At 35.3% G+C, this 21152-nt stretch overlaps 1 protein-coding gene across 1 annotated transcript in view; it reads right to left on the bottom strand.

Moving 5' to 3' along the window:
- The window catches only part of LOC149804453 (nesprin-1-like), a 572886-nt gene that overhangs the window by 44617 nt on the left and 507117 nt on the right, over window positions 1-21152 (bottom strand). The window contains exons 123-132 of the mRNA XM_089940603.1: window positions 20625-20951; window positions 19916-20248; window positions 13546-13878; window positions 12195-12521; window positions 10390-11022; window positions 9563-9889; window positions 7843-8478; window positions 6057-6223; window positions 4156-4318; window positions 3292-3479 (exon numbers count right to left, since the gene is read on the bottom strand). Coding sequence (XP_089796729.1) covers window positions 3292-3479; window positions 4156-4318; window positions 6057-6223; window positions 7843-8478; window positions 9563-9889; window positions 10390-11022; window positions 12195-12521; window positions 13546-13878; window positions 19916-20248; window positions 20625-20951 — 3434 coding nt within the window. The remainder of the gene's footprint in view (window positions 1-3291; window positions 3480-4155; window positions 4319-6056; window positions 6224-7842; window positions 8479-9562; window positions 9890-10389; window positions 11023-12194; window positions 12522-13545; window positions 13879-19915; window positions 20249-20624; window positions 20952-21152) is intronic.

The raw sequence follows: 21152 nt of genomic DNA, 5'->3' as shown, positions 1-21152 counted from the left end.
AAGCATCATACACCACAAAGGCCATTGATATATTAGATTATGGCAAGCATTATACACCACAAATGCAATTGATATATTAGATTATGGCAAGAATCATACATCACAAAGGCCATTTATATTTTAGATTATGGCAAGCATCATACACCACAAAGACCATTGATATATTAGATTATGGCAAGAATCATACATCACAAAGGCCATTGATATATTAGATTATGGCAAGCATCATACACCACAAAGGCCATTGATATATTAGATTATGCCAAGAATCATACATCACAAAGGCCATTGATATTTTAGATTATGGCAAGCATCATACACCACAAAGGCCATTGATATATTAGATTATGCCAAGAATCATACATCACAAAGGCCATTGATATTTTAGATTATGGCAAGCATCATACACCACAAAGGCCATTGATATATTATATTATGGCAAGCATCATACACCACAAAGGCCACTGATATATTAGATTATGGCAAGCATCATACACTACAAAGGCCATTGATATTTTAGATTATGGCAAGAATCATACATCACAAAGGCCATTGATATATTAGATTATGCCAAGAATCATACATCACAAAGGCCATTGATATTTTAGATTATGGCAAGCATTATACACCACAAAGGCCATTGATATATTAGATTATGGCAAGCATCATACACCACAAAGGCCATTGATATATTAGATTATGGCAAGCATTATACACCACAAATGCAATTGATATATTAGATTATGGCAAGAATCATACATCACAAAGGCCATTTATATTTTAGATTATGGCAAGCATCATACACCACAAAGACCATTGATATATTAGATTATGGCAAGAATCATACATCACAAAGGCCATTGATATATTAGATTATGGCAAGCATCATACACCACAAAGGCCATTGATATATTAGATTATGGCAAGAATCATACATCACAAAGGCCATTGATATATTAGATCATGGCAAGAATCATACACCACAAAGGCCATTGACATATTAGATTATGGCAAGCATTATACACCACAAAGGCCATTGATATATTAGATTATGGCAAGCATTATACACCACAAAGGCCATTGATATATTAGATTATGGCAAGCATCATACACCACAAAGGCCATTGATATATTAGATTATGCCAAGAATCATACACCACAAAGGCCTTCGATATATTAGATTATGGCAAGCATTATACACCATAAAAACCATTGATATATTAGATTATGCCAAGAATCATACACCACAAAGGCCTTCAATATATTAGATTAAAACTAGAATCAAAGACCAAATGGGCCATCAATATATTAGATTATGGCAAGCATCATACTCCATAAAGGCCTTGAAAATAATATATTATGGATATATTAGCTTACTGACAGAGTCCTACACCACAAAGTCCTTAAATATATTAGATTATGGCAAGAATCAAACACCATAAAAGCCTTGTATATATTAGATTATGGCAAGAATCAAACACCATAAAGGCCTTGTAAATATTAGATTATGGCAAGAATCAAACACCAAAAAGGCCATGAATATGTATGTTAGATTATGCCAAGAATCAAACACCACAAAGGCCTTCAAAATATTAGATTATAGCTAGAATCATAGATCAAAAAGGCTTTAAATATATTAGATTATGGCTAGAATCAAACACCATAAAGGCCTTGAAAATAATATATTATGGATACATTAGCTTACTGCTAGAGTCCTACACCACAAAGTCCTTAAATATATTAGATTATGGCAAAAATCAAACACCATAAAGGCCTTGTATATATTAGATTATGGCAAGAATCAAACACCACAAAGGCCATGAATATGTATGCTAGATTATGGCTGGAATCAAACACCACAAAGGCCTAGAATACTGCTGTTATGTACGCTAATTACCCCCCCAGGCATTACATTTTCCAAATGGGGAGCATTTATTTGAGTACAATAACGGAAAATAAAGTTGTTCTTTTCATGCACTCTTATAATGACCACATGTAAATCTGTTTGTTTTTTCTGCCAATGAATTCAGCAGATTTTCTGAGCAAGTGAAACATGTAATTTTGTCCCAATTATTATACAGCTTTCCTCCCTCATTATAACGTATTTTTTGGGCTCCATAAATTCCAGCTGCTGCATTTTGTGCTACACTGCCATTTCATGAGAAAGTTCAAAAACTTCTTTGCATACATGAATACATGCAAAGGTATAGAGGTACAACAACAAAAAAAACCAACGTAAGGTAATTATAACAATTAGCCAGCATGCTCATTTTGCATCCTAGATTTTACCAGTGGCAATTTGGAGTGTCCTTTAGCTAGTAAGCAATAGTATAGTTGACATTGTTTTAATAGAATAGTGGATAATTTGAGAAAAGGGGATTTTATTCAAAGATTTCAGAGATTATAAACTAGAACAAAAATAATTTCATCAATTTGAAAGCTAATGAATACTGAAAAGAAATTAAGTTGACATTTCTTATTTCTTAAATGGGTCCATAGCATGACTATGTTATATCTGAAATAATGTTATAATGGGGTCCATGAATTGACCATATTATATCTGGAATCATGTTATAATGGCATCCACAGATTGACCATGTTATAGCTAGAATTATGTTATAATGTGGTTCATGAATTGACCACGTTATATCTGGAGTCATGTTATAATGGGGACCATAGATTGACCATGTTATATCTAGAATCATGTTATAATGAAGTCCAAGAATTGACCATGTTATATATCTGGAATCATGCTATAATGGGGTCCAAAGATTGACCATCTTATATCTAGAATCAAGTTATAATGGGGTCCATGGATTGACCATGTTCTATCAGGAATCATGTTATAATGGAGGGTACATGGATTGATCATGTTATATCTGGAATCATGTTATAATGGGGTCCATGAGCTGACCATGTTATATCTGGAATTATGTTATAATGGGGTCCATGAGCTGACCATGTTATAACTGGAATTATGTTATAATGGGGCCCATGGACTGACAATGTTATAACTGGAATCATATTATAATGAGGCCAATAAATTGATCTTGCTATATCTGGAATCATGTTATAATGGGTGTTCCATGGATTCACCATGTTATATTTGGAATCATGTTATAATGGGGTCCATAAACTGACCATGTTATATCTGGAATCAAGTCCTAATTTAGGGTATTATAATGAATAAGAACTGTACATAACGCTATGTTTTGTCATGGTTTTCTTAAATTTCTGTGTATGCTAACAAATTTACAAGTGTTGTGGAATTTAGTTATGAAAAGAACTTACTTTTCCCTTTGTTCAGGGGACATCTGACAGATGTTCCTCCATCGCCTGTCAAGGTTCCTCATTGCTGTCTGCAGGGCATTAAACTCAACCTGTGTAGGACATGCATCGGAGTCATGCAGCAACACTTCACAAAGGTTCAGCACTGAGCCAACACCAGCACTGTGATGCTCAATATCTTGGTGCAAATCCTACAGGAACAGAAAGTCAACATGTCAAAATAAGTTTTCAGCCATGTGGCTTACCAAAACTACTTTCAAATTAAGACACTGTAACAAACAATGCATAAGAGAAAGGTACATTTGAAAGATCTACAATTTTCACAATAGTTGTGAAACAATTTTGGGTCAGTCCTTATTTTGAAAATAAAAAGGTGGATTTTTTAAATTACTCATTAACCTGTGACCTTCACCTCTGACTATGTTAGCAAACAATTCCATGGCTGATCTCCCAGTATGTTCTAGAAATAATTATTACATTAATGAAAGTTCAAATGAGTGTGTGTGTGTGTGTGTGTTTGGTTCAAATTTTTAATGTAGCTTTAACAATTTTTCAGTCATATCGCCAATATATTTGTAGTGTGAAAGTGTACAGTGATGTCTAGCATGGGGGCATCATGCTGCATACATTTAGCATCATGTCCCATCAAGTCACATTATACTGACACCAGGCTGACCAGTCTTAACACTAACCTCTTAATGCTGAGTGCTAAGTGAGGCAGCTGTGAGTATCATTTTTATAAGTCTTTAGTGTGATGACTTGGCCAGGTTTTGAACCAGTGACCTCCCACATCTGAGAGCTCTAACCACTTAGGCCACTGTTGTGGTCAAGTTCAAATGAAGCAAATAGGTTATAAAATCAACTTACCTGTTGGTGTTTGAGTTTTTTCTTGATTTCCTTAATATCACACTCGTCATAGATAACTGGGACAGACAACTCGCTCTCTACATCTGCCAACCACTTACGGAGGTTTGACATGCTGGTGTCCAACTGCTGGACTGCTAGCAGAGTCTCCTGCAACTTACGCTGCCTGGAATCATATATTGTAATAATCAAACTACAGCTAGGCAAATGGCACAGAAATATTGGATAGAAACCATATATGTAAAAATAAGCTAATTTACCACCTGACTATTGTGTTATTTTGTTGCCTGGAATTAAAAGGTTCAATAATCAAACAGCAACAAGGCACAAAATACTGGTGTGGAACAATATATGTGAAAATAACATAACTTGTCATGTGATTATTGTGTTATTTAGTTTCATAATACTGACATCATATGACTGCATAATCAACATTTGTAACATGTCACATATGATGTCATGATGTCCTACAGGACAAAGGCATGATGCCAAAGTACCTAAATGTACTTCACAGAGCTCACTACATCATTTGTGCAGTTTATTGAATAGAATTCTTCATTTACATGTGATAAATAGATTAAAATATTCATGATCATTCTATATATTTTGATGTGATAAATAAAATGATACATTCATGCTCATTCCATATATTTTGATGCTATGAATAAAATGATACATTCATGGTCATTCCATATATTTTGATGTTATGAATAAAATGATACAATCATGATCATTCCATATATGTTGATGTTATGAATAAAATGATACATTCATGATCATTCCATATATTTTGATGTTATGAATAAAATGATACAATGATGATCATTCCATATATGTTGATGTTATGAATAAAATAATACATTCATAATCATTCCGTATATTTTGGTGTTATGAATAAAACGATACATTCATGATCATTCCATATATTTTGATGTTATGAATAAAACAATACATTCATGATCATTCCATATATTTTGATGTTATGAATAAAATGATACATTCATGATCATTCCATATATTTTGATGTTATGAATAAAACAATACATTCATGATCATTCCATATATTTTGATGTTATGAATAAAACAATACATTCATGATCATTCCATATATTTTGATGTTATGAATAAAACAATACATTCATGATCATTCCATATATTTTGATGTTATGAATAAAACGATACATTCATGATCATTCCATATATTTTGATGACCATGGCTCAGAAAGACAGAAAATTTCATAAATTTCATCATAAATGTAAATTCATGTATGATACTCTCTATTTATGCAAGAATTTCCAATGGGGGCATTAATTAGAGCACAATAATAAAAGCTTAAGTTGTTCTTTTGATGTACTCTGTAATGATCACATGTACATCTGGGGGTCTTTTTGCAACTGAAGGAAGTGACTAAATATCACCACAGTTAAAGTAATCAATCAATCAACCCATTCTCCCACTCAGCAGCTGGTTGCAGTAGTACTGGTAAGTCTTTGAACTTGCTGCCCAGCTACTGCATCATGTTTAACACCACATGTGTGCCCGTGACTTTAGTAATTTATACATTGATATATACATTGTAATCATGTGATTGAATGAGACTGATGCTGCATTTTGTTGTAATCATGGATCTGAAGCAGACAGGCAAGCACAGGTCTTACACTGCATCTTTTAAATTTTCTGTTCTTAAAAGACGGGAGGGTGGCATTAATTAGAAAGGGGGTGTTAATTAGGGAATTTATGTTATATTGCTCTTTTATCTACCTAAGTGAGTGTATAATCCCAAGTGTCAGATACATGTATTTTATTTTAACATGACCTGCATGACACTTCAAATTATGTATGAATTATAAAATAATGATAAATATCATACTAAGTCAGGTTAGATAGATGTATTTGTACATACCTGAATCCTGTGACTGCCTTGAGGTGTGTCCACCTATCTTCTAGTCGTGTAATTTTCTGCTCGATATCATTGGCACGTACCTCGCTGCTGATCTTCATCAGCCGACGACCCTGATCTACCAGCTCATTCTTTAACTTCTCCTTCTCAATCATCTCCTCACGAAAGTCCTGGTTAAAGGAAAGTATGATTTAAAACATGTACAGAGTCAAATTTGTTTCTAAGTTTTTTTAAAATAAATTATTTTGGTATGATTTTGGTATTGTTAATGCCACAGGTAAGTAATTCTAAAGTCTTCAAAAGAGTCAATACTAAGATATGCACCATACCATTAATACAACTTGAAAGTGACTCTGTGTGTGTGTGAGTGTGTGTGTGAGTTGGTTTTTTAATGTAGCTTTAAAAAAAAATTCAGTCATAACACTACAATGTCTGCAGTGTGACAGTTTATAGTGATGTCTAGCACTGAGGCATCATGCCGCAGACATGTAGCATGATGTCCTACCCAGTCACATTATCCTGATACCAGGCTGACCAGTCCTAACATTCAGCTCTTAATGCTGAGCGCCAAGCGAGGCAGCTGTTAGTACCATTTTTGTAAGTCTTTGGCATGACTCGGCCAGGGATCGAACCCACAACCTCCTGCATTCAAAAAGTGACAGCTGAAAGCTAGTATGTTTGATGCATGAATATGCTTACATAACAGACAAGAAGCAGGACTGCTGCATACTGTAGACCAGTACATAGATGACAGACAAGAAGTTGGAGTGTTGCATACTGTAGACAGATTCTTAGAAATGAGACTAGTACATGTATCAGGACTTGCATGCTGTAGACAAGTACACAGAAAACAGACAAGTATCAGACTATTACATGCTGTAGACTGGTACATAGATAACAGACAAGAAGCAGGAGCACTGCATACCAAAGACTGGTACATAGATAACAGACAAGAAGCAGGAGTGTTGCATGCTGTAGATAGGTACTTAGAAATTTGATTAGTATCAGGACTGTTGCATACTGTAGACAGGTACATAGAAAACAGACAAGTATCACTGTTGCATACTGCAGACAGGTACATAGAAATTAGATTAGTATCAGGACTGTTGCATACTGTAGACAGGTACATAGAAATTATACTAGTATCAGGACTGTTGCATGCTATAGACAGGTACTTAGAAATTAGACTAGTATCAGGACTGTTGCATAGATAACACAAAAAGCAGGACTGTTGCATACTGTAGACAGGTACATAGAAAACAGACAAGTATCAGGACTGTTGCATACTGTAGACAGGTACATAGAAAACAGACAAGAAGCAGGACTGTTGCATACTGTAGACAGGTACATAGAAATTAGATTAGTATCAGGACTGTTGCATACTGTAGACATGTACATAGAAATTATACTAGTATCAGGACTGTTGCATGCTATAGACAGGTACTTAGAAATTAGACTAGTATCAGGACTGTTGCATAGATAACACAAAAAGCAGGACTGTTGCATACTGTAGACAGATACTTCAAGAAACATAGACATAGGACTCTTACTACCAACCTTTCTGATGGTGAAATGAATAAGTAATCACTAGTATGCATGAGGATTGGCTTATGGTTACAAAAATTCAGTAGAGATACTGGGTATAAACGGAAACTAAAATGCACCCTATTTGCAGCAATTTTAATTTCCACCCCCACCCCAATGTTTGGAGTAAAATACATGCAGACTGATGCAGACAGAAATAAGTGATCTTCTTTCTTAAGAATCGGAACAAGGTGCGAATGGGTACCTTATCTATTCTGTTTAGAAGATCCTCAATGTGGTAGTCTGTGCAAGAAATGACCTTGACCTCCATCTGATCCATCCAATCACAAAGGTCCCGCACTTTTTCATTAAAGCTGGACCACCTGACCATGTTGTCATGGACACGCTGGCTCCGTAACTCCACCTGGCTTCGTAACTCATCCCACTGTTTATTAAGCAGACGTATTCTCTGATGGAGAATATTCATGTCATCTGGCTGTACCACACGTGATAAAACTTTCTCCTTTGCCAAAAGTGTTTGGCGTTTGTCCTCTGAATTTGCAAAAGATGTTTCTATGTCCTTACACCTGTGATGATCAGCTTGAAGTTCGTCATAAGCAGTGGCAATATCCTTGCCAAGATTTGTACGAATATCCTTGAGCCATGCTTGAATCGCCTCAATATCCTCCTCACATTCAGTCCACTGGCTGAGAATTCCTTCTAACCTCTCACGATGTTCATCTACCTTCTCGAATATTTGATGCCAGTGCTGTTGTAACTGCGCCATGTTAACCCTGATTTCCTCTGCTGCCATACGGTCAGCACGCTGCAATAATTGCTTCCCCTGCTCATTCATTTTCTTGAACAGATCATCTTGTAATTTAAACTCATTCTGAGTATGCTGAAATAGATAAATGATCACTGAGTCATATGCATAGGATTTGAAAATGATCACGGAGTCATATGCATAGGATTTGAAAATGATCACCGAGTCATATGCATAGGATCTGAAAATGATCACTGAGTCATATGCATAGGATTTGAAAATGATTACTGAGTCATATGCATAGGATTTGAAAATGATCACTGAATCATATGCATAGGATTTGAAAATGATCAAAGTTTAATCAATTAGAAAGAAGTCAACATTGTGGGTAGCTTCAGTTTACTGTAGTCTTACTGTATAGGACATTAACAGACTTGGTGCTTAAGCAAGTCTTAAAGTGACAAAATCCTTGCTTCTCTGTTTATCTGGCCTTCCTAATAAGGACTGATCATGAATGATGTTATGCATTGTGTATCACTGATTTGTTCCATAATCTATTTCTACCAGAGGCAACTAATATATGACAAATGATATCGCGCACTGCATATGACCAATTTGTTATCTAATCTGTTTCTTCCTGTGGCAACTCATATATGACAAATGATGTCATTCATTGTGTATCACTAATTAATCTGAATATCAATTGGAAGCAAGAAAATAAATATTTTTAAAAAATGTTTCTCCTTGGCCTCAAATATCAAATACAAAACTAATTTTCATTTCAAACCTTGCTTAATTATCATAATTATCTTATATTTTGGTTTGGCATTTTATGTCACAGCAACGCAAGAAGGTTATTTAGTGCCAAGGAAACTAGAGTAAAGTGTCTTGACCTAAGAAACACCAAAGTAGTTGACCCAGGTGGGTTTGATGGCAGGATTCAAACCCACATCCTGTTGGTTGTGAGTCCAGCATACTAACTACTCAGCCAGTGGGGCCCCCTAACCAGCTCATTTTCAAGAACATATAATAAACAGATAAAACAATCTTACTGTACAAAAACAATTGGCATTGTATAACACATTTGGATATCTGTTAGTTCACCTTTAATTGCTCCCTTATACTTTTCAAATAGTTATAATAAACATAAAATTTAAAAAAATTATTCTAAATAATGAAAAATAAATACAACAATGTTAAATGTATCAGCCTGTCATACCTTGGCTTTTTCAACCAAATTTTTTATTCTTTGAATAGACGCAGTGGTGAAATCAAATGCCTGAAGCTCTTCCTCTTTTTCTCTCAACCAATTACGTAGCTTCTCTACAAGGTCATTGAAGGCACTCCATTGCTTGATTGTGTTGTCAATAATAGCCTTTCTCTGATTGGCTCTTCTGAGCACACTCTGCCACTGCTCAGTCAATAAATGAAGCTTCTGCTGGAACTCTTCCCGGTCCTCAACATCCCCATCCTTTAGCATCTTCTGTCCATCGCTGATAATGGCATGAAGTATTTGCTGCCTGCTGTAGATCTCAGATTCAAATTTCTACCAAAACAAAGAAAATAAGCACATTATACTTATCATCCAAAATGAGATGCTAAAGTTACTACATGAGTTTATGCATGTTTTCAAGCTTACATTTATTTAGATTCACCAAGAGAATCAGCATTACTTCTCATGTCTTTCTTTTTGTTATATAGCATAATATAGAAAAGGAAAATATTTTAACATAACAGTTCAGTTATACAGTATCACACAGATAAGGAAAATATTTTAACATGAACAGTTCAGTTATACCATATCACACAGATAAGGAAAATATGTTAACATGAACAGTTCATTTATTATGGTTGTAAATAATGTGAAGTAAATTCTCAAAACACAAGGTTAGGAACTGGAGCATCCAACACGATTACCATCAATTTAAAGAAATGAAAGTTTTGTTTGTACTTTTAACTGCCTAGCCTACTAACTGGCCAATTTCTACCACTGGCAAATCATATCACAGCCAATTTGATTTATCTTAAAAACACAAATGCATTTACCTCGCACTTCCTCTGCTGGTCCTGAAGGTCAGCCAGATTCCCTGTGATTTCCATCGCAAGGTCTTGCTCTGTCTGAGCAAGGAATGTCATCCATGTGTCACATTTTTGGGTAAAGTCCTGCTTCAAAAGCACCAATCCCTGAAGCATTTTACAACGTTCTGATGTTTCTCCAAACAATCGATGCCATTTGTGGTTTAATTCATTCAGTTCTGATGCGGACATTTCACTCAATGCCAGACGATAACCAAGGTCATTCAAAGCATCAAGCTTTTGATAGTTTGTGTTAAACTGATTAAGTAATTCCTTAAGGTGATCCAAGCGTTCACGCATTGTATCTTCATCGGCTGATTTATTTGGATCATCCATTCCCAGAATTCTCTCAGCCTGTGATAAGAATGCACTCATTGAAGCAAACGCTTCCTGGAAGCGGTTTTGTTGTGACATGTCACCCTGAAGACTCTGGATGTGCTTTCCAAGCTTCTGTCTGAGTGACAGCAGCCGCTGATCAAGACCCATGAGACGTGATGTGATGCTGACAATAGATGATGGGTCCATATTTCGGGTGACCTCATCACTGATCCGATAAAGTTCTGATATCTGCATCTGGAAATTGTCCAGTTCCTTCTGAAGAGTCTTTAAAAAGAATGGTAAAATTTTTAACTGCCTTGAAAAGATACAAAATTAATCAGTTTGCAGAAATTTGTTCTAATTATGTATTTTGCCAATTTATTACAATCTGTACATTTTCGGTGGATTTAACTTTACTTTGTATACTACTTGGTTCAAATTTGACGAACATTTATATAACACAAACCATGTTAGTGTAGAGTTCTACCAATCCGAAACACTGATTGAAATGTATGTCTACTCACCCGATAAAATGTACAGCCAGAGGAATATATCCTCTCCAAGTTCATTAGAACTTCTTTTTCTTGAGGATTCCAATATGATTAAATAATGTTATCAGCTTGGTACTAAAGAAAATGGAGAGGAATAATTATCATTTTGCTCATGTAAATATAACCCTGCCTCTCCAACATCCAACCTCTACCCCAATGATGGAAATGACTCTAGTCAAGACATGTGTAGATGTGTCACTGAGTATAGATGATGATATACCATAATTAATATACCAAAATAATATACCAAGTTTCACAATCATCCATACAAAAATGAAGGCAAACAGCAGGACTAATAGCACCAATGAGATTGTGTTAAACACTGCATTAGCTAGAAGGGCAATAATTCTTACCAAAATTTTTAATGGCAAAGTGATTGTCGACAAACAAATCTTCAGTTCATGACCATAATATGTACCAAGTTTTTCTTGCAATCCATAAAAAACTGCAGGACTAGTTGCACTAGAAAGATCATTATATAAAGTGTTAAGCCACAACACAAAATGGGCAATAACTCACAAAAATTGTCCTGACAAAGCACATCTTCAGATGGTGTCCATAATATTTACCAAATTTCATGACAATCCACCAAAAATGTTGGGACTAGTGTGCTAATGAGATTATGTCATACACTGCTACAAGACAAAAAAGGCAACAACTTTAACAAAAAATTGTGGGATCAAAGTGATTTGACAATATGTACATCTTCAGGTGATGACAATAATATTTATCACATTTTCTAGCAATCTATCAGAAACTGTAGGACATGTTCATGAGTGCCAGACAAATTTACACAAGGATTACTATATACTCCCACCACTACTGAGGCATGGGTATAAAAACACTTGTCCTTAGTCATACTATCAAGTAAGCAATAGCACAGAAATACTATATAAAGGGTATTACCTTGCTTTGCAGCAGATTTTCATCTCTTCTGCCAGTGTCTTCTCTCGCATAGACTAGATCATCGCAGAGTCTCTCCTTGGCATCTAGCCATGTTCTGGCACGGGAGTACTCATCTTCATACAGCAGCCACTGCTGGAGACAGTCTCTGAACTTGTTGGTTCTCTGATGAAGCTCATTGAATACATGCTGCCATCTTCCCTGTATGTCTGCCTGTGTTGTCTGGATCTCCTGACGGACTGGTACTTCACAAACCTGGCTCAGGCGAGTTGCCAAAGCAACAAATTTTTCATGGCGAGGTCCCAGCCTGTCCATGTCTGACATCAAGTTCTGAAAACAAGTACAATTTAATATTAAATTTTTCAGGCAATCTGGAAAGTAAAAAAATAAAGTAAATTCATCTTCAATGTGCTGTTTTGATAGATATTCAAATATAAAATTTGTTAAACTCTGCAGAAAGGACACCTAAAGTTGTTTTACAGATTCTACATTATGATCTCTTCATTCTGAAATAAGTAAAGTTTCATACTTTGCTCTCTAGCTACTTCCTACTCTCCTTTTGGGAGTTTTAGCAGCTGTTGTCTGTGAGTGTTAGTGGAATGGAGAGTAGGTAAAACTAAGTGAAAATGAAAATGAATTTGCACAATAAATATCCAAACTAATATGTTAGTTTGAAAAAGACAGAAACAAATTAAAACTACATAAGTACAAAAGTTTGAAAATGATATAAACATTAAAAATACATAAAAAAGTTTAAAAATGATAGAAACAGATTAAAAATATATTAGAAAAATATAGAAAAAGATTAAAAATACACAAATTTGAAAAATAGAGAAATAGATTAAAAATTCACATATTTTGAAAAAGATAGAAATAGATTAAAAACATGAACATCTTTTAGGGTTGATGATGTTGGAGGCCACTGCCAGGTGAGTCAGCAGCACAGTGGTTTGTGGGAGATTATTTTAATGTACTTAAGTTGTCCCTAACAAATAAAAAACGTGCAGTACACTGCTGACCCTTGAATAACATAGAATCCCATTAAATTGGTAAAGTTTTATTTTTTTATTTTTTACTTAAACATTATTTTATCTCTCAGCTCAAAATGAACTAATCATAATGTGATTCATTTATGCTCCACAATTTTAGCTTAATGCAGTATTATATGACACATCCCCCATATAAAGCTCTTTCACTTATTCCGTGGGTCACTTTTATGAGTCCCATGAACAGTGTCGCAAAGAGTGAGCACTGGAATTAAAGTCTTATTATATTAAAGATATTAAATTATTCCCCCTTCATTTTTTCTTTATCTCAAATAAAATCTTGGAGAAGATACTAAAGTTAAGCCTACCTCCAATTTTTCCACCTGTATCTTAAGTGTGGCAATGTCCCCACCAATCATGGTGTACCTCTGCAGACAGTACTCAGTCTCTGCCAGGGTCTGAGTTATGGCTGTAAGCTCATTATGGTAACAGTTCCACTGGGTCAACATGTCCTCCAGCAGCACTTGAACTTGATCCACCTGGCTGTGAAGGTGATGCCACTGGTTCTCAAGGTTACTTAGACTTTCCTGTATGCTCTTTTGGCAGCCAGGGTGGTCCACACTCAGTTGTACAAGAGTCGCACCAATTGTTTTCACCGAGTTGACATCTGTCTCCTTACTCTTAAGCGTCTGCTTCAAAGCCTGTAATGGGATGTATTCTTGTGCTATATTAAATAAAGTCTTCAAAGCCTGTAATGGGATGCATTCTTGTGTTATATCAAATCAAGTCTTTAAAGCATGTAATGGGATGCATTCTTGTGTTATATTAAATAAAGTCTTCAAAGCATGTAATGGGATGCATTCTTGTGTTATATTAAATAAAGTCTTCAAAGCATGTAATGGGATGCATTCTTGTGTTATATTAAATAAAGTCTTCAAAGCATGTAATGGGATGCATTCTTGTGTTATATTAAATAAAGTCTTCAAAGCATGTAATGGGATGCATCTTTGTGTTATATTAAATAAAGTCTTCAAAGCCTGTAATGGGATGCATCTTTGTGTTATATTCAATAAAGTCTTCAAAGCCTGTAATGGGATGCATCCTTGTGTTATATTAAATAAAGTCTTCAAAGCATGTAATGGGATGCATCTTTGTGTTATATTAAATAAAGTCTTCAAAGCCTGTAATGGGATGCATCCTTGTGTTATATTAAATAAAGTCTTCAAAGCCTGTAATGGGATGCATCCTTGTGTTATATTAAACAAAGTCTTCAAAGCATGTAATGGGATGCATTCTTGTGTTGTATTAAATAAAGTCTTCAAAGCATGTAATGGGATGCATTCTTGTGTTATATTAAATAAAGTCTTCAAAGCATGTAATGGGATGCATCCTTGTGTTATATTAAATAAAGTCTTCAAAGCATGTAATGGGATGCATTCTTGTGTTATATTAAATCAAGTCTTTAAAGCATGTAATGGGATGCATCCTTGTGTTATATTAAATAAAGTCTTCAAAGCATGTAATGGGATGCATCCTTGTGTTATATTAAATAAAGCCTTCAAAGCATGTAATGGGATGCATCCTTGTGTTACATTAAATAAAGTCTTCAAAGCATCTAATGGGATACATCCTTGTGTTATATTAAATCAAGTCTTCAAAGCATGTAATGGGATGCATCCTTGTGTTACATTAAATAAAGTCTTCAAAGCATGTAAGGGGATGCATCCTTGTGTTATATTAAATAAAGTCTTCAAAGCATGTAATGGGATGCATCCTTGTGTTACATTAAATCAAGTCTTCAAAGCATCTAATGGGATGCATCCTTGTGTTATATTAAATCAAGTCTTTAAAGCATGTAATGGGATGCATCCTTGTGTTATATTAAATAAAGTCTTCAAAGCATGTAATGGGATGCATCTTTGTGTTATATTAAATAAAGTCTTCAAAGCATGTAATGGGATGCATCCTTGTGTTATATTAAATAAAGTCTTCAAAGCATCTAATGGGATGCATCCTTGTGTTATATTAAATCAAGTCTTCAAAGCATGTAATGGGATACATCCTTGTGTTATATTAAATCAAGTCTTCAAAGCATGTAATGGGATGCATCCTTGTGTTATATTAAATAAAGTCTTCAAAGCCTGTAATGGGATGCATCCTTGTGTTATATTAAATAAAGTCTTCAAAGCATGTAATGGGATGCATCCTTGTGTTATATTAAATAGTCTTCAAAGCATGTAATGGGATGCATCCTTGTGTTATATTAAATAAAGTCTTCAAAGCATGTAATGGGATGCATCCTTGTGTTATATTAAATAGTCTTCAAAGCATGTAATGGGATGCATCCTTGTGTTATATTAAATAGTCTTCAAAGCATGTAATGGGATGCATCCTTGTGTTATATTAAATAAAGTCTTCAAAGCATGTAATGGGATGCATCCTTGTGTTATATTAAATAGTCTTCAAAGCATGTAATGGGATGCATCCTTGTGTTATATTAAATAGTCTTCAAAGCATGTAATGGGATGCATCCTTGTGTTATATTAAATAGTCTTCAAAGCATGTAATGGGATACATCCTTACGTTATATCAGATAAAGTCTCCTGATGAGATGAATGTCTTAATAAAAAAATGTACCCATTAAAAATGAACATTTTGATTCAAAGGAGGAATGTCTGAACTTGTAGAATATCTAAGAAAAATCTGATGTGAAACATGCCTCATGAATAATGAAGCAGACAACACAAATGTGGCTTTAAGAGGAAATACCTTGCCAGTTTCACACTTTGTCTCTGTTGTGGAAATCATCAATGAGAAAACATGAATGTAATACTTTACTATGACTACATTTTTAAAAAATAGGTCAAATGGTTCCCTACTGAAATTTAAACCAAAACAATTACCCATATGTGAACCATTAAATTCCCCTGATGATTATGTATTTGATCAGGATTAAGTTTATAAATTTACATGCATCACATAAAATAATGAACCATGTTTGAACCATTGCATTTCCTTGATGCTTATGTATTTTATCAGGACTCAACTGTACAAATAAATCACATGAAAAATTCATTGACTCTTTCACTTTAATTGTGCAAAATTTACAGTGGAATAGTTCTGAGAATACATTCAATACTATTAATATCAGCATGTATATGCATGCATATAATAGGGTCTAATGGCACATCAACATAATACAGGCTGTATGGTGCTGATTAGAGTGTGTATGTGATTTAGATTTTTAATGTAGCTTTAATAATTTTTCAGTCATATCACTAAGATGTGTGGCAGTTTATAGTGATGTCTAGCACAGGGGCATCATGCCACAGACACGTAGCATCATCTAGCATCACAAGGCATCATGCCACAGACATGTAGCATCATCTAGCATCATGGGGCATCATGCTGCAGACAGGTAGCATCATCTAGTATCATGGGGCATCATGCTGCAGACATGTAGCATCATCTAGCATCACGCGGCATCATGCTGCAGACATGTAGCATCATCTAGCATCATGCTGCAGACATGTAGCATCATCTAGCATCATGAGGCATCATGCTGCAGACACATAGCATCATCTAGCATCACGGGGCATCATGCTGCAGACACGTAGCATCATCTAGCATCACGGGGCATCATGCTGCAGACACGTAGCATCATCTAGCATCACGGGGCATCATGCTGCAGACACGTAGCATCATCTAGCATCATGAGGCATCATGCTACAGACACATAGCATCATCTAGCATCACGGGGCATCATGCTGCAGACATGTAGCATCATCTAGCATCATGCTGCAGACAAGTAGCATCATCTAGCATCACGGGGCATCATGCAACAGACATGTAGCATCATCTAGCATCACGAGGCATCATGCTGCAGACATGTAGCACGATCTAGCATCACGGGGCATCATGCCACAGACATGTAGCATCATCTAGCATTACGGGGCATCATGCTGCAGACAAGTAGCATCATCTAGCATCATGAGGCATCATGCCACAGACATGTAGCATCATCTAGCATCACGGGGCATCATGCCACAGACATGTAGCATCATCTAGCATCATGCCACAGACATGTAGCATCATCTAGCATCACGGGGCATCATGCCACAGACATGTAGCATCATCTAGCATCATGAGGCATCATGCCACAGACATGTAGCATCTTGTCCAATCCAGTAACATTATCCTGACACCAGGCCAACCAATCCTAACACTAACCTCTTAATACTGAGTGCTTAGCAAGGCAGCTGTCAGTACCATTTTTATAAGTCTTTGGTATGACTCAGCCGGGGTTTGAACTTGCAACCTCCTGCATCTGAGGCAGATGCTCTAACCATGAGGCCACTGGAGCGGTCATGCTGATTAGAAGGTAAGTTCTGATGAGCATTGATCTGAAACATGCAACTGTGGGTCAAAAGGAAAGAGCAAGCATTTCACTGAATTAATTATCAGGTTCATAATCACTCATCAGATGTATGAACACAGTCCATTCTGGGCATAAAAATACCTGCACCTTCACCCAAAGGTAAAAGAGGCAAGTCAGCATGTTGTAGATTAAATTGTCTTAGCTTTATAACGATATATGTCATCATGATTAGAGTCCATCCAACACTGCTTCATGATTATACATACCATGATAATGAGAGTATATCCAGCTCAGCTTCATAAAGATACATGCCATGATGATGAGTCTATCCAGCTCAGCTTCATAAGGATACATGCCATGATGATGAGAGTCTATCCAACTCAGCTTCATAAGAATACATGCCATGGTGATGAGAGTATATCCAGCTCAGCTTCATAAGGATACATGCCATGATACTGAGAGTCTATTCAGCTCAGCTTCATAAGGATACATGCCATGATGCTGAGAGTGTATCCAGCTCAGCTTCATAAGGATACATGCCATGATACTGAGAGTCTATTCAGCTCAGCTTCATAAGGATACATGCCATGGTGATGAGAGTATATCCAGCTCAGCTTCATAAGGATACATGCCATGATGCTGAGAGTGTATCCAGCTCAGCTTCATAAGGATACATGCCATGATACTGAGAGTCTATTCAGCTCAGCTTCATAAGGATACATGCCATGATGCTGAGTGTATCCAGCTCAGCTTCATAAGGATACATGCCATGATACTGAGAGTCTATTCAGCTCAGCTTCATAAGGATACATGCCATGATGCTGAGAGTGTATCCAGTTCAGCTTCATAAGGATACATGTCATGATGATGAGAGTCTGTCCAGCTCAGCTTCATAAGGATACATGCCATGATGATGAGAGTCTATCCAAGGGTTTGAAAATATTTGTAAATGAAAGACTTAATCAAAACCTACACAAACTGTTGACACAATGATGATGCCAGTGTGCCTGCTGCTGGAACTTGACAACTTGTTTTGCTTTCCCACATTTATGGACTTGATATAAAGATAAAGACTCACAAAAAATCCTTTAGGAAGATGAACTCTTCCAAATAAATGATTGCATGTGTTAAAACAAGATGAAAAATATGTTAAAACTATTAAAGGTTGATAAATGTAAAGACTAACACCCTTTAGAAAACATAAAGAGGGTCAAGAGTTACTTTAAAACATCTTTGTTGACAGTATATGCATGTGAATATGATTTCTTTTACATTTTTGCATAACCTTTTCTACATAATGCCAATAAAAGTTCAATTTATAAAATGTACAGGTAAAAAATTGCTAACATCTTTTGGAAGATAACCTTTTCCCAAAAAATTAAACATGAAATCATACAAGATAAAATAAAAACTTAAAATGTTTTCAATGGTATAAAAAATAAAGGACAAACACTTAAAATGTGTCAGTGGTATAAAAGATAAAGGTACAAAGTGTGAAATGTGTTCAGTGGTATAAAAAGTAAAGGTAAAATGTAAAATGTTTCAACAGTTTAAAAGATAAAGGTACAAAGTGTAAAATGTGTTCAATGCTATAAACAATAAAGGTAAAACTTTAAATGCGTTGAGTGGTATAAAAGATAAAGATAAAACTTAAAATGTGTTGAGTGGTATAAAAGATAAAGGTACAGAGTGTAAAATGTTTTCAATGGTATAAAAGGTAAAGGTAAAAATGTCAAATGTTTCAATAGTTTAAAAGATAAAGGTACAAAGTGTAAAATATGTTCAATGCTATAAAAGATAAAGGTAAAACTTAAAATGTGTTGGATGGTATAAAAGATACAGGTATAAAGTGTAAAATGTGTTCATTGGTATAAAAGATAAAGGTATAAAATGAAAAATGTTTTCAGAGGTATAAAAGATTAAAATAAAACTTAAAATGTGTCAATGGTATAAAAGATAAAGGTAAAAAGTGTACAACATGTTCAATGGTATAAAAGATAAAAAGAAAAGATGTAAAATTTCTTCAATTATATAAAAGATAAGGTAAAAATGTAAGATGTTTTGAATGGTATAAACAACAGAGGTAAAAAATGTAAAATGTGTTCAATGGTATAAAAGATAAAAAGAACAAATGTAAAATTTCTTCAATTATATAAAAGATATGGTAAAAATGTAAGATGTTTTCAATGGTATAAAAGATAAAGGTAAAACAAATAAGGGCTACGTTATACACAGTATGACTATTACACAGTGTAATGGGATCCAAAACCACACCTGACTTAAAATAGGGACTGTTATACTAAGCTACTTGATATTGAGGAACCATTGTGATTATATGAAACATATTCAGAGCCACATACCTTGCAGTCTTTCAGTGTTTGTCGGACTCCTACTTCTTGCCCAATTAGACGATACTTTTTAAGCTTATCCTCATGTTCCTTGATCCAGGAAACCAGAACCCCTAAGGACCTCTCATACTCATCCCAACGTGCATTCATTGCCTCCAGCATCTTCAGCCGATCTGACACATGACGGCTGACTGTCTGCCAGCGACTGTTAAGGGATCCTAGACGTTCTGAGAACTCATTACGTTCAATAGGTGCTGGACTGTCTGCATCATCTTTTGGCTGTAAGACTTCTTGGTTCACGAAGTCCACAGTCAGCTGCTTACTGGACAAGTCAATCTTGTAATTCTGAGAAAGGAACAAAGTGAATTATATTTTAAATTAACTTTCATGCATTGTAACAATATACCTTTATTGCGTTCTCATGGCAATATTTTTACTATTATTCATTGCGATAATAGATTACTAGTTCTTTTACAAAGAATTAGATATGATCACAGACTCTGAGAATAAGTACTAAGGTAACAAAAAGAACACTTTAAATGCTCATCACACTTTATGAATAAGAATTGATTTTTGAAAAAAGAACACCTGATATGCTAAGCAAACCTTATCAATAAAATTTGAATTTAACAAAAAGAATGCCTGATATGTTCATTAACAAGTTACAACTACAGATTTAAATATTTGTTCAGTCTTTAATGCTTTTTATATGAAAACTTACCTTGTACTTTTTAAGTATAACTTCTAGATCAGCAATACTCATCATGGCTTTATTTTTGTCGTCCCGGAGAGACTTCTCAATTGTATTCAGCCAAGAGTTGAGCTCTCCAAGAGCCTGTCGTGATGGCATCAGTTCCATTTGTGCCTGGTGTAGGTACTCCTCGACCTTGTTGATATCATGCTGTAGCTGAGTCCAGTCTTCCTGGAGCCAGCTTAACCGATCCTCAAGGTCAGCTGACTTATACACCTTGTTCTGCATCAGCTGGTTGCCAACAGAGATGACCTTCTCTTTTAGAGGTTCCTGGTTTTCCACTTCCTTGCGGAACTCCTATTTTAACAGAAAATATTGGTACAGTGTACTGTGAATTCATTATTATGTGGGAAGTATCAATGTTCATTATTTGTAAGGTACCAATTTTTATTAATTTCATTATTTGTGGCATACTAGTTTTGATTACCTGTGAGGTACCAATTTTCATTAATTTCATTATTTGTGGGGTACAACTTTTATTCATTTCATGGTTGCTAA

The sequence above is a fragment of the Sinohyriopsis cumingii genome, chromosome 2, assembly GCF_028554795.1.
Source record: "Sinohyriopsis cumingii isolate HCF-2022 chromosome 2, ASM2855479v2, whole genome shotgun sequence".
Classification (NCBI taxonomy): domain Eukaryota; kingdom Metazoa; phylum Mollusca; class Bivalvia; order Unionida; family Unionidae; genus Sinohyriopsis; species Sinohyriopsis cumingii.
Note: the sequence above shows the minus strand (reverse complement) of the source record. Positions and strands in the feature narration are given on the sequence as shown.